This window comes from Pollicipes pollicipes, unplaced genomic scaffold, assembly GCF_011947565.3.
Source record: "Pollicipes pollicipes isolate AB1234 unplaced genomic scaffold, Ppol_2.1 Scaffold_4295;HRSCAF=5057_pilon_pilon_pilon, whole genome shotgun sequence".
NCBI classification, from domain to species: Eukaryota; Metazoa; Arthropoda; class Thecostraca; order Pollicipedomorpha; family Pollicipedidae; genus Pollicipes; species Pollicipes pollicipes.
The window spans coordinates 9,813,619-9,827,259 of record NW_023596461.1 but is presented as its reverse complement, the minus strand read 5'-3'; the positions used below and the strand labels follow the sequence as shown (position 1 = coordinate 9,827,259).

The 13,641-nt window shown below is 61.9% G+C and overlaps 1 protein-coding gene across 1 annotated transcript in view; it reads left to right on the top strand.

The window, feature by feature from the left end:
- Positions 1–12,776, top strand: part of LOC119096683 (histone deacetylase 4) — a 37,108-nt gene extending 24,332 nt beyond the window's left edge. Inside the window, exons 14-23 of the mRNA XM_037219576.1 lie at positions 597–672; positions 5,615–5,748; positions 6,338–6,557; positions 7,058–7,240; positions 8,287–8,570; positions 9,002–9,124; positions 9,475–9,615; positions 10,301–10,471; positions 10,896–11,098; positions 11,454–12,776. Of these exons, the coding sequence (XP_037075471.1) occupies positions 597–672; positions 5,615–5,748; positions 6,338–6,557; positions 7,058–7,240; positions 8,287–8,570; positions 9,002–9,124; positions 9,475–9,615; positions 10,301–10,471; positions 10,896–11,098; positions 11,454–11,526 (1,608 nt within the window). The 3' untranslated portion in view covers positions 11,527–12,776. The remainder of the gene's footprint in view (positions 1–596; positions 673–5,614; positions 5,749–6,337; positions 6,558–7,057; positions 7,241–8,286; positions 8,571–9,001; positions 9,125–9,474; positions 9,616–10,300; positions 10,472–10,895; positions 11,099–11,453) is intronic.
- The last annotated feature ends 865 nt before the right edge of the window (positions 12,777–13,641 follow it).

The window sequence follows — 13,641 nt, the reverse complement described above, 5'->3', positions numbered from 1 at the left end:
TTAACCTGGCCAAGCTGATGTAACCAGTGTGTAAACAAGAGAACCGGGATATTTTAAATTTATGGTTACGACCGTGATTACGACGCCGTTCGCTTTAAATGCTCTGGAACAACTTACACTGCAAACAACCGGAGCTCAGTAAACGACAAGCAGGCAGGCTTCAGCGGGTTGTGGTGATGGCTGCGGACGCGGACGTATGGTGCGTCTCCGCCTCTGGAGTATCTGCACAGCAGGCACTGGAACGAGTTGACGGCGCTGTTTCATGTGTGTAATGTAACCGTATGTTTTTGCGACAACGCACATATATCCTTACACGTGGTCGCCCGTAATGTGCATTGTGGCGGTATTGAGCGCCTGCACCTTGCGTCTTGCCCGCCCGTTGTAATTTCGCTCCATATGTATTGCAGTCCTGCATTCCCACAAGGGAACTCCAGACATCCCGACCGCCCGTTCCGTATCGTGTCTGCATGCATGCTCTGTCGCACCGGTACAGCGCGAAGTGACGCTGTCGCGCTGTACCACGTTAGGGCATGGCGTTCTGCGCCGCGCGCGCCCGCGCCCCGACCGTGCGTCCTGACGCTGTGACGCTTCGCCAGGTGATCGATCTGACCGAGGTGCGGGAGGAGCTGCAGCCCCAGCTGAACTTCAGCTCCCGGTCAGCCTACAAGGACGGTACGTGTGGGCGCCGCCGGGCGCTGGGAGGTGCATTGACGCGCGGCGCGGTGCCACCGGCGCGCTCAGCCGTCGCCCAGCTGTGAGCGGGTGTCGGCTCGCCGCCTGTGTCCGCGTGCCGAGCGACGGCGCCGCCGCTATCGGCGGCTCCGCCCCTTCGCCAGCGGATGTCGTTGCGGGGACGTCAGCGCCTCGCTGGCGGCGTTGGTGGAGACCCGGAAGCGCCTTGTTCGTGCGCTCGGGGCGTCTTCGCGGCCAACAGCATGTGGCTGTTGATTGGCAGGAGCGCTCGGCAGCCAATGGCCGTTTCTGTGAATGAGGCGCGCCCGCGAGTGCTGCCTTGGTTGTGTGCCACCAGGGCTGTCGAAGTCGCCCCTCAGCGGGCCTCGGCGCACGTGGCGAGCAGGGCCGGCTGTCAGGCGGGATCTTAGCCGCGGGAGGGGTCCCTGGCTCCGGTTCTCGGATATGTCGGGCTTCTCGGAATCTGCCCCGCCGCTAGCATTGGTCATGATCTCTGGAACCAGGCCGGCCACGTTTTCCAGGTAGGCCTCCCGCCAAACATTGGGATATTCCCGGCGTCCGCGGGTCCAGCCGTCCGACGCCCCGGCCGCGCCTGGGAGACCTCGGCTCGGCCCCGGCCGCCGCGGCAGTGACCGTGGCCTGACGGCAGGCTCGTCGCTCATGCCATGTTATGTCGTCAGTTTCAGTTTGCTTGCCATGCTTTGTCAGTTTTAAAACTGTCAGTCTCAAAGTGATTGTGTCAGTTTCGCTGTCGTCTGGGCGGCCCTTGGAAGTCGCTTGTCCGCTGGGCCGGATCGCACGTCCGTTCCGGTCTCGCTGGCTCGGTTGCCGGGCGTGCAGCGGGCCGTCCCCGCGCCGCTGTCTCAACGCTCACTAGGCGCTCGATCCGCTCCGTGTGTGATGGACCCCGTCGATTGCTCGGTTTCCGCTCCTGGCTGTGCGAGATTGCCGCCTCCATTCGCAGCAGTCGTGATGACGTCCCGCAAAGGCCGTCTGGCCCCCAGAGACAAGGCTGGGCCGGCTAATAACGACAGAGACACGGCCTCGCACCTCCGGCGGCGTGTGTCGGTCGAGTGACGTGACCGGCCGCTGGCGAGCGTTCGCACGTACCTTATTGATTGGCGCCCGGGCTGTAGCGTCGCTTCGACCCGCCGCCGTCGACATGTGTGGCGCGCCTTCCGTATTGATCCCGGGGAATCGATGTCCGGATTAATTAATCCAAGGTACCGGCCGAGCGGAGATTGATGCCTGCGCCCGGCCGTGCGATGGCGGGAGGCTTAAGGTCGGGGCCGTCCTTCGATGGTGACGGCTGGGTGGGTGGGGGTGAGGGGGGGAGGGGAGTAGCACACGCCAGCCGGGCACCCTGAACGGTCTCAATGTCGCGGCGGCACGAGTGTCGGTCCCCCCGGCTGTGTGTATGGGTTAGGTGGACGGTCACGAGGGCCTGTGTCATGGCTGGGCGGATGTGGCTTACGCGATACCATAACACATGCCTGGGGCCCGGGCGCATTCTTCTGTTCGCGTTGTTGTTTGCGTTGGCTGGGTCGGACCGGAAGTGCTCCGGGGTCGATACCGGGTCAAGTGAGGCGCATAAATGATTCGGGGGAGTCTGAGCAGACTGCATTGAAGGCAGGCGTTATTGTATTCCAGGAAGGGAGTTACATCATGTTGTTGCATCCGATAATGCTAGAGGCTGCTATTGCATACGTCCATTCCACGAATGCTGGTCGATAGCGCTGCGTGCTTCATCACGGTGGATAAGCTTTCGGAGGTAAATGTGTCGAAACTGTGGGAGGGTGGGGCGGCGATGGGATGCGTTTCCAAGGCGTGCGCCAATGCTGGATTTGATTGGCCGAAAGGTTTCTCCATGTTGGGGTTCATGTCGCGACAAGTAAATAGTGTGACCGGAAAGCCTTAAATCGCAAGCTTTAAGATCTCAACTTAGCCGAGCTTGTATTTTACGAGGGGAGAGAAGTGTGACGAAAATTGTTTTAGGCCACTTTCCGGACCGAGCTCACCTTCATTTCTAGGGGAAAAGGGTGGGTTGAGTGGGTTGAAGGGGGGGGGGGGGAGGGGGAGGCCTCAACGAGCGAGCGGGCCCATTGTCAGCAGTGACCCGACTGCATCGCGTTAAACTTTCGACGCTTGTCGTGCTGGCTCGGTCGTCTGGTCAGTGACTGCCAGACCTCCCGTGCGAATGACCTGACACGCTGAAGATCGTGGTAAGCTTGGAACTGAAACCTTCACTCTGCCCAGCCGGTGGCAAGGCTTGCATAATGTGCTAGACTGGTCTACAGCCCTGCTGAACCACGGAGAAAATGGTTTACCAGGTCACATGATAAGTGCGGTGAGGCAGCGGAGAAACAAGGCGTTTCGTCAGCACGGTTCCAACGAACATATTTGGTGGGCTAACAACAACAGTCCACGTGCACCCGAGCTGGACCGCGTTCGCCGAGACCAGCGGGACAAGCTGACCCTGATTTTGACGTGCCAGCTCCGGGCATATGGGCGCACGGCGCTGGCCACAGTATGCCTGTGCCTCTTCCGGTCAAAACACAGCACCCAGAGGCTAGCACCCAGACTGACAGAGGCCAGCACCCAAGCCGACAGATCGGCACCCAAGCCTACAGGCCAGCACCCAAGCCGACAGACCAGCGCCAAAGCCGACAGACCAGCACCCAAGCCAGACCAGCACGCAAGCCGGTAGAGACCAGCACCCAAGCTGACAGACCAGCACGCAAGCCGGCAGAGACCAGCACCCAAGCTGACAAACCAGCATGCAAGCCGGCAGAGACCAGCACGCAAGCCGGCAGAGATCAGCACCCAAGTTAACATACCAGCACGCAAGCCGGCAGAGACCAGCACCCAAGCCGGCAGAGATCAGCCCCTAAGCCGACAGCGAGCGGAACGTCAGTGCCTCACAGTTATTGTCGAATGGTCCTGGCATGCCGGAATGGGCGTTGCATGACCTACAGCAGTCGATGCGCCCTAAAACCCCAAATCATCACCATCATCATCACCTGGCATGCCGGCTGCGGCCCGCGGTTTTGGCCACCACCTGGCGGCCGCCCTCTCAAACAGCAGGGCCTCCACGTGCCCCGGCCGGGGCAGTGCTGACACCAGACCCACGTGTTTATAATGCAATACGTTTTCATCTTAACTTGTGCGCGGTACGTTTGATGGGCACAATGTTTACTCACGTGAACGAATGCCCTTCAAGCACGGGTGTTGCAGACTTCCTGTTAGGCTGTTCACCGGGCTAACTTTGTTCAACAGGTTGGCTGCCTGATGTGAGGACTGTGACGTTCCTAATCTGATGATGCCTTTATGTTTCCGCGCCGTGTAACTTGCTTAATAAGCCCAGCGGGTTTTTCATTCAGCTGGTTTCCGGCGGCTTTTTGTGACACTGCGTAGAATGATGTCACGGTGGCGCCTGCGCTTGGAAGGATCGGCCGGCCCAGCAGGTGTTCCGGTTCGCACGCAGTAGGACGAGTTAGAGTCGTGGTTCCAGGCGGGATCCAACGGCTGTGGGATCACGTGTACCGGGCAGACCTTGCATCGATTTTGCTGCTGGTCTTCCGCGGTAATGGGCATAAGCGCTATAAGAATGAATGATGGGTTTTAGCCGTCTTCCATCGGGCCAGATTACAGCCAAGACTTTGCAATAGCACCCCAGCGTAAGAACAAAAGCAAAAACATGCCACAAGAAATGTGCTGAATGCGTTAGGAGCGCGGGCCGCAGCTCGCCTCAGTTTTCATAAAAAGACGCCATTTTTTGGCGTGAATCGTATGTAACAGGAAATTATAGTTGTGCCACGTCGCACCTACGATACTTGGGTATTGTATGTTCGATGAGAATAGTCCAGTTTGTCGATAATTGTTCGATCACTTGCGAGATCCATAGACGAAAATGCAGTGTTGTGTCACTAAACGTGTTCGGTTTTGTAAGCTTATTTTTGTGCGTGAACCTATAATTTTGTCATCCGAAGGCAAACGAAGAATGGAATATTTTAGTTGCGGGGATACAATGACGGTTTTTTATTCATTCTCTTTCGTTTTCTTAATCGTTGTCTCGCTATACATTTTACTATTCCACCAGACGTGCCACCAACAAGTATAGCACGTGCCGAACAGATGATTGGGTGATGAACTCCTGAAGTGGTGCATAAAGCTGGCCGAAATAGTAGTTATCTTTTTTGTTTGTTCTCCTTTCTAGCAAATTGTGTGTTCCTTTGTGTTACCGCGGCGCGAACAACGCCACAAATCTGCCGTCCTTTAGCACCGAGACGTTCGTGCCGTAGCCGGGCCCGGCCCGTGATCTCAGTGGGAGCACAGAGCTCGGGGGCATGGCCGTCCCCGCCTGTGACGAGCGGCCGGAGCCGCTGTCCGGCTGGCTGGCGGCGGCCGCCGGCCGGCCGGCGCTGTTCCACTCGGCCGCCGCGCTGCTCGAGGGCCTGCTGCGGCTGCTGGTCGGTGCGCCGCTGGAGCTGCTGCGCGCCGCGCTGCCCGGCCCCAGCGCCAGACCGCGCCGGTGCCGGGCGACCCACTACCGCTGCGGCCCGCGACGCGGCCGGGCGCGCGCCCGCCGCCGCCACCTGGCAGCGCCCGCTGCCTGCCACCTGGTGGCGTACGTCACCAACGTTACCAACGTGGTGCGCGCCGACGCGACGCGGCGGCGTGAGTGCGGTGCGCTCTGCGGAGAGGCGCCGGCTGTCCATCGCGCGACGCGGCAGGGCCGTGTCGGGCGCCGTCCGCTCGTGTGGGACATTAGGCTGGCCGTTCACTTCGCCTTGTGACTGAGTGTTTCCATCTCTCGCCGGCGCCGCTTCCGCGCTCTCCTGTCAGCGCCGTGGCCAGCGCTGTGTGGATCAGGCCGCCCACGCTGGCCGCTTGGCCGTGACGGGCACGCCTCTGCCGCCAGGTCCGCCGCCGTGCGCGCGTTCTCACCATTCCATTCGGCCGCTGGCGCGCGCCTTCTCCTCGCCCCTGGTGACGCTGAACCCGAGCGCCGCCAGCGCCTCCCGCGACCCGCACATCACCTACGTCAGCAAACAGGTATGCCTCGTGCAGCGCAGTGCTGCCGCGCCGCCAGCTGTGGTGCGGCACGCACATGATGCTTCGGTGTTGTCGATCGTGCTACTATTTTTTTTATTCAGATGCATTTCATCTAACTGGGTTTAGGGTAAGACAAATCTTGCACTGCACGTAGGATAGTGCGGGAGGTACAAATTTTACGTGGGTCTGTTATGGTGAGTGAGAGTCACCGCGTTTTATGCGACAAAACTTAGATTGAGGCTCCTCGGATATTTTGTATTTCCATGGCAGCTTTCGCGGTGCTCCAGTTTTGGCAGCGTTATGTTCTCGTAACCTGCAAGGTCACCTTCTGATCCATCTGGTATGGTACCCAATAATGTGGTGTTGGCCCTTGTGAGGAGGTGTAGGGGCTGTGTCGTCTCGGTGCCGACCTGTGTGCTATCTGTGACACGAAGCCCGTCCGTCCTGACCCCATGATGCCTTGCTGGCGCTTGCTGAGAACAGACGGCCGACCCCGGCAGATGGCCGCGCCGGCCCCCATCGGGCCGCGTCCGGTGTCCGCTGCTCCTCTAGGTCTGCGGCGTCTGACGGTGCCGTTTGCTGCCGGCAGGGCTGCGGCACCGGCCTGGTCTACGACCCGCTCATGCTGAAGCACCAGTGCGTGTGCGGCGACAGCTCCAACCACCCGGAGCACAGCGCGCGCCTGCAGTTCATCTGGAGTCGGCTGCAGGAGACGGGCCTCACGCAGCGCTGCGACCGCATCCGCTCGCGCAAGGCCACGCTGGAGGAGATCCAGACCTGCCACAGCGAGGCGCACACCATCTTCTTCGGTACGGACCGGCTGCCCGACCGTCTGCGCCAGAGGCCGCCGGCGAAATGGTGTAGTGTGGAGCGGAGACAGAGCTACGTCCACTGGACCACGGCGTCTGCTTGCTCGCCGGTGAACCGTTGCCAGCTGATAATTACTAACAAATTGTGATGCAGGTGTTCAACAATGATTTTTAGGAAGTAATAGCCTACCGTGTACTTTTCGTGGCAAAGCTTACGTAAGCGTGAATGTCAATTGCAGTACGGCGCTCAAGTTAGCAATCTAAGCCCCCTGGACAATATCATTTTCGTGAGATTCTCCTTCTACTCCCAACATTTGTTCGCGGTGGGAGCTTCTGAGAATATGGTCTCAAATGTTCTTTATCGACCCGTGCCGCGCACGCTATTTTAAAACAGCGTTCCATCTGCTGAAATCCCACATAACCTGCACGCAAAGTGAACCGCGGCTGGGAGAAACAACGCTTCCGAAGCGTGACCCGTACCGCGCCCGCGCGCCCGCCAGGCACGAACCCGCTGAACCGGCAGAAGCTGGACCTGGGCAAGCTGGGCGAGCTGCCGATCCGCTCGTTCGTCAAGATGCCGTGCGGCGGCATCGGCGTCGACCTGGACACCACCTGGAACGAGCTGCACACGAGCAGCGCGGCGTGCATGGCCGCCGGCTGCGTCAGCGAGCTGGCGTTCAAGGGTCAGTGCCCTGTGACCCGGCGAGACGAGGCCGCGGCCCCGGCGGCGCCGTCTCGCCGACGGTCCCCGGTCGCCAGCGGCGTTTGCTGAGCGGCGCCCGCCGTCGCTGCCTCAGCCGTGCTGGTGTCAGCCGGGGAAGGCGCAGCAGCGGCCTTGCTGTCGTCGCCTGTGTGAACGTTTCTTGTGTGCAGTTCGTCCCAGCTGAGTCACAGGGCTGGGCTCGGTCGTATTGTTTGGCAGCTGAATGCGGAGCTCATTATGTTCGGACACAAAACGGGCAATAGGCGAGTGGACGTATAGAAACAGGAAGGGCCGTATGGAAGACGTTCTCTTCTGTCGGCTCGTTCTCTGCCACACGCTGCAGACGTCATCATCCGACACAGGCGGATGCGGCAGACATTCATTATTTTTTACCAAAACCACAGAGCTATATAGGCCGGCATCACCTAGGACCAAAGGTTATGCCGGCGTGGCGCTGAGCAGCCATAACGGCTGACGCAGTCCAGCATGGGGTGGTACATACGACCCGTCTATTGTCGCGCGATGCTGTGTGTTATAGTTTTGTGCCTCATCCTCCGCACTATTAGCCTCCGCTCTCTATGACATTCCCAAGGCGTGGAGTGTGTCTGCGGAACGCGAGCTTCACACTAAACAGACTCTGCTCCATGACTGGGGAGCGGGCTGATCGGAGCGTGTCTGCGGAGCGCGAGCCTCACACTAGATAGGCTCTGCTCCATGACTGGGGAGCGGGCCGATCGGATGTGTCTGCGGAGCGCGAGCCTCATGCTAGGCAGGCTCCGCTCCATGACTGGGGAGCGGGCCGATCGGAGTGTGTCTGCGGAGCGCGAGCCTCATGCTAGACAGGCTCCGCTCCATGACTGGGGAGCGGGCCTATCGGAGTGTGTCTGCGGAGCGCGAGCCTCACACTAGACAGGCTCCGCTCCATGACTGGGGAGCGGGCCGATCGGAGTGAGGGTGCTCTGCTCGCCGCTGAGGATGTGCGTGGTCGGGAGCGGTGCCCTGACGTGACCGCTTGTGCGCCGCCAGTGGCGACCGGCGCCGTGAAGAACGGCCTGGCCCTGGTGCGACCGCCGGGCCACCACGCCGAGCGCCAGCAGGCCATGGGCTTCTGCTTCTTCAACTCGGTGGCCATCGCCGCCCGGCTGCTGCGTCTGCGGCTCAGCGTCGAGAAGATCATGATCGTCGACTGGGACGTGCACCACGGCAACGGCACGCAGCAGCTCTTCTACGACAGCTCGCACGTGCTCTACCTCTCGCTGCACCGCCACGACGACGGCAACTTTTTCCCGGGCACCGGCGCTCCTGTAGAGGTGAGCCCGCCGCCGCGCCGGCCGCTGCCCGCACGGGGTCGGCACTCGGCTCGCCGACACGGCTGACGGCCGGCCGGCCGGCTGACCGGTGCCGCGCCGTGGCTGGTGCCCCCTGTGGCCCGCTGGGTTGCCAGGAGGTGTGCCGGGTGTTGGCCAGCGTAGATAGAGGGCTCGTCATCCCGGTGCTTGCCCGCCGGAGCGGCCACGCGCCGTGTCGTCTCGAGCCGGCAGCCAGCGCTCGTGGCCGTCGTGTGTGGTGTCGCCGCGGTCCGTCACCTGACCCTGCGCTGGCCGCGGCCTGACCGTGCCCCCGTTGTGACCTGGCCACGCCCCGGCCGTGACCTGGCAGTGCCTCCGCCTCGACCTGGCAGTGCCTCGCCGTGACCTGACCGTGCCCCGCCGTGACCTGACAGTACTCTTGTGTCGGACAGTGTGGCGTCGAGGACGGCATGGGCTTCAACGTGAACGTGGCCTGGTCGGGCGGCTGCAACCCGCCCATGGGCGACGCCGAGTACCTGGCCGCTTTCCGCACCGTTGTGATGCCCATCGCCAGGGTGAGTACGCCACCACGCCGCCCGGTGGCCCTCCTGAGAATGTGGTCGGATGGCCGCCGCTAGGCAACGGCGTCGCCGCCGAGTCCACGTCCAGCGGTGGACTCCCCTTGCCGTGAGATAGCGACGCGCCGTCCCCTCGGCCTGGCTGTGGTGGTCGCCGTCGCTGTCGGCCTGTGCGGACGCGCCGCCGCCGTGCGCCGGTCGGCGGCGGTGCAGCCGGCCCGCCGCGCTGCTCTGGCCGGTGCCGCGTCGCTGCCACCGCCAGTACCGGGCCGCCGCGCTGCTCCGTCTGGTGCCGCGTCGCTGCCGCCGCCAGTACACAGTACTCAGGGCCGCGTCCTCTGCCGCAGGACTTCCAGCCGGACCTGCTGCTCGTGTCGAGCGGGTTTGACGCGGCGCGCGGGCACCCCTCGCCGCTCGGCGGCTACCAGGTGTCGGCCGCCTGCTTCGCCTGGATGACACGCCAGCTGATGACGCTGGCCAACGGCAAGGTCAGCAGGGGACGGGGGTGACCGGCCCGCCCCGCCGCGCCCCGCCCCGCCCCGCCCCGCCTGGCGCCATGTAGAATGTCAGGGAGGTTCCCTGGACATCTCGTTGATATGCAGATTGGATGACAAAGTTGTTGGGATAGGGGTAGATAAATCGGTCAGTAGGATAAGGATGTTAGCCATGTCTCAGCCGTTGAACATTGTCTGTTGACGGAAAAGCGTTGCATACTTGGGAAATGTGCAGTGTTGTTACCACGGCAAGACGTGTGCTGGGAAGGCTGGAGACTTCGAGCATTAAGTTCGGAAGAACCTAACTGTGGAGATGTGGGAATCAATTGGACAACAGTGCACCGCCCTCCTGAGTTTATTAGGCCGCCGCGGCACGACCAGCCTGCTTAGATTATAGTCGTGCCGTTATAACCTGCTATAACCCGTTGACCCGCTCATGAGTGTGCGGCTGTCGGGTAGATAGCGTTGGACTGGGGCTGGCATTCGGCTGCCAGACAACTCCGTGTTTGCCAGGTGGCGCTGGAGATTGAGAGCTTGTGGCTCTGTGTTAGCCAGGTGGCGCTGGAGCTGGAGGACTTACGGCTCAGTATTGGCCAGATGGCGCTGGCGTTGGAGGCCTGACGGCTCTGTTGGCCAGGTGGCGCTGGAGCTGGACGGCTGATGGGTCTGTGTTTGCCAGGTGGCGCTGGCGCTGGAGGGCGGGTACGAGATCAGCGCCATCTGTGACGCCACGGAGCAGACGATGCGCGCCCTCCTCTCTGATGAGGTGCAGCCCATCAGCGACGAGGAGCTCAGCAGAAAGCCGTGCCAGGCGGCCATCGCCACACTCCAGAAGACCATCGCCATACAGGTGAGCGAGCGCGGTCGCTTCCCGCCGCCTCCCCTCCCTCCCCATCCCCATCCCTGGGCGCCAGGGTCATCCAGACATCCATTCCTCAGTCCTAGGGTCTTCTGGGTAGTTTGGCGGGCGTGGCCGCTTCCCGCCGCCCTTTCCTCCTTCCCTGCCCAACCTCATCCCTCGACGCGGGGCTCATCCTTAGCCGCGCAGTGACTGGCCGTGTTTCCCGACTTGTCGTTGACATCACTATTCTGGTACCACCACCAGTCTCGCGCCTTCCATACATCTTCAGCCGTCATATCTGCCGCGGCTCGGACGCTGTGCGCTCGGCTCGGCGCCTTCTCGCCGTCTGCGATGCCGGGCTGTGCATGCGGCCGTGCGCGTGGGTCGGCGCCGGCGCTGACCGTGTGAGCTGACCTGCTGCCGGCGTGTCCAGGTGCCGCACTGGCCGTGCGTGAAGCGGACGGCTCACCTGGTGGCGCTCTCGCACGCCGAGGCGCTCAACGACCGCGACGCCGAGACGCTGTCGGCCATGGCCGGTCTGTCCGTCCACCACCAGCACCAGCACCAGCAGCAGCACCCGCAGCATCAGCAGCAGGCGGACGAGGCGGCCGTCGCCGGACAGCCGCCGCCCTGCAGGTTCGCCGCCCGCCGCGCCTCGTCTGCCAGTCGGGGGTTACGGCGGGCCAGCTGCGGACGCTGTGTAGCGTCGCCTGCCGCTCACCCTGGCAGGAAGGGCGGGCACCCCAAGAAATGGGACCCCGTGCCTCTGCTGACCCAGACGTGTGGTGGTTAACTCGGACGCGTTCACTGCTTCACTATCGGCACCTCGCCGTCGTCCCATGCTCTGATGCCTGTTCAGACGCCCTTGGTGTCCCCCGCAAGGTGCACGTGTTGGTATCTGTCTCCGGACCGTGGCACGGTCGTCCGCGCTGGCTCGAGCTCTGCGTCACTGGCCGAGGCGATGACCGACTCCGTGTGTGCCTGTCCCCAGGTCATCCCCGGCCCGTCCCGTCTCGCCCACACAGGAGGAGCCCATGGACCAGGACGAGGCGGAGGCCAAGTAAGCCCGGTCCGGACACCTGGCGGCAAGCGGTACAACTGGAACATTGTTTTGTGGTCGGTGCGCGGCGCTCCACGGTACCTGTGCCCTGTCTGTTGGAGCGCGTGTGTCGACGCGCCGGAGTGTGTGTAAGTGCGCGAGCGCGCGCGCGCGCCGCGCGATGCTGGTGAGGGCGGCGTCGGGGTCGTCCAAATTGGCCGTGATAGCGGGCTAGCGCGCGCCGAGTGCGGGTGGGCACAGGTGGCTGTCGCGCTGTGCAATGTTCAACAGAGGCCGCGGCCGCGGGCGCCGGCCGGCCGCACGCTGCCACGGCCGTGCGCGGCTGGCGCTCGCAAAATTGCGGCGCGGTGTTTTGAGATGAACTATTTTACGGTATGCATGTGGCTTCATTATTTGTATACATTCCACGTAGATGTACGTTCTAGTCAGCCGGCGGTGTCACGAGCCCCGGCTACAGACGGCGCCGCGCGCGCGCCCGCGAGCTGCGCCGACCGCCCGTCGCCACGTTATCTGTAGTTTGTTGGAACTCTTCTGATATTTGTTGTGGATGATTAATGTTTAGCTGTGCGTTTTCCGTTGGCCGCGCGCGCCGCCGGGCGGCACTGGCCGCCGAGTCGGTGCGTGTATTGGCGGAGCGCTGGCGCACGGACCGCGAGGGCGGCTGCTCCCCTGGCTCATCTCCAGCTGCCGGCCCCGGCCCCGACGCCTGGTCCGGCCCGGTCCGGTCTGGTCCGGTCTGGTCTGGTCTGGTCTGGTCTCCATATCTGTCCGTCCGCCCGTCAGCACTCACGGCTGTCATGGTCTGCATCTCGTGTGCATCTCCTGTGCGCACTCTTCCTTGTCCCTTGTTTATGGATCAGTTATGTTGCCTCGTATTTCTCCTGCTTTCCTGGCCGTCGTCCCCTGGTTCTTATTCACTTCCTTTGTTTATGATCTGTGTCCCCTTCATCTCCTCACACCTCTTCCTGTCCTGTTCTGTCCTGTTCTGGCCCGTCCTGTTCTGTCCTGTTCTGTCCTGACCCGTCCTGTTCTGACCCGTCCTGCCGTGTCCTGCCTCACACCTGGCCGGGTGGCCGAGCGCGGCCGCCGCCTCCGGTCCGGTCCCGGCAGCCGCACAGCTCCGGGTGCCGCCCGCCGCCCGCCCGCCGCCCACACGACACCGGGCCCGCACCCGACGGCCGAAGCTTATTTTTGTATGCACGGCCCACTCGCAGTGTCTGAGGTGTTGTGATCAATACACATGGACTGCTTATAGTACCGGCTTTGGTGGGGCGGTCGCTGAGTCGGGGCGGTGCTGCGGCAAGCGCCGGCTGCGGTCAGGCCTTCTCCCGCGTGGCCGCCCCTCGGTATGGAGGGCTCCCTCGCTGCCGTGTGAAGTTAGGCAAAACGATGCACGTGACAGCGTTGCTATTGTTCGAGTGCATTTATTTATTGACAGTCCCGGAACGGGTCCGAGTTACCCAGCTGCCATTCAGTTTTGCATAACGCTCCAGAGCAATGGTGGAACGGGAAGTTATCGAATGACGGGTAATGCAGGGATGAATAGGCTGCATTTGATCCGCATTCATCCCTGGGAGTGGGCATGCCTTACAGCATGCAAACCTGCCTTCAGTGTGAATGGTAAGCTGTAGGTGATATATAGGTTTCGAGTTGTATTTTGTGAGGGCTCTGCCCCCCCCCCCCCCCCTCCCCCAATGTTTCACATGCGCCCGAGTGGCCGGCTGAATACCCTACGCGAGGGTGAGCGGGGTCCATTTGACATCTCCTGAGGTCTCGAAATCTAAGATAGGTGGAGATACCGAATTCACAGGCTGGATTAACCTGAACGTGATTCCCAGTTATCCTAATTTGGGTTCCTAGATCACCACCATGGGGTCAGATAAGGTCAAACAAGGTCAACCTCCGGATTGGTGTATCATGTGCCCTCAGACCTCCTCACGCAACTGCCATGAAGCTGTTTTAAGCAAAATGTCACGAATCCCAGTGACCTTGTTTGACCTTAATAAGGCTCGAGTAACAGCATTTCTACGAGATTGCTCCTGAAGTGCCATTCAAATGAGCGTCAGGGGTTACGTTAGGCGGTTTGGTCCTAGAAACGAAGTGTTGACACAGATCATTT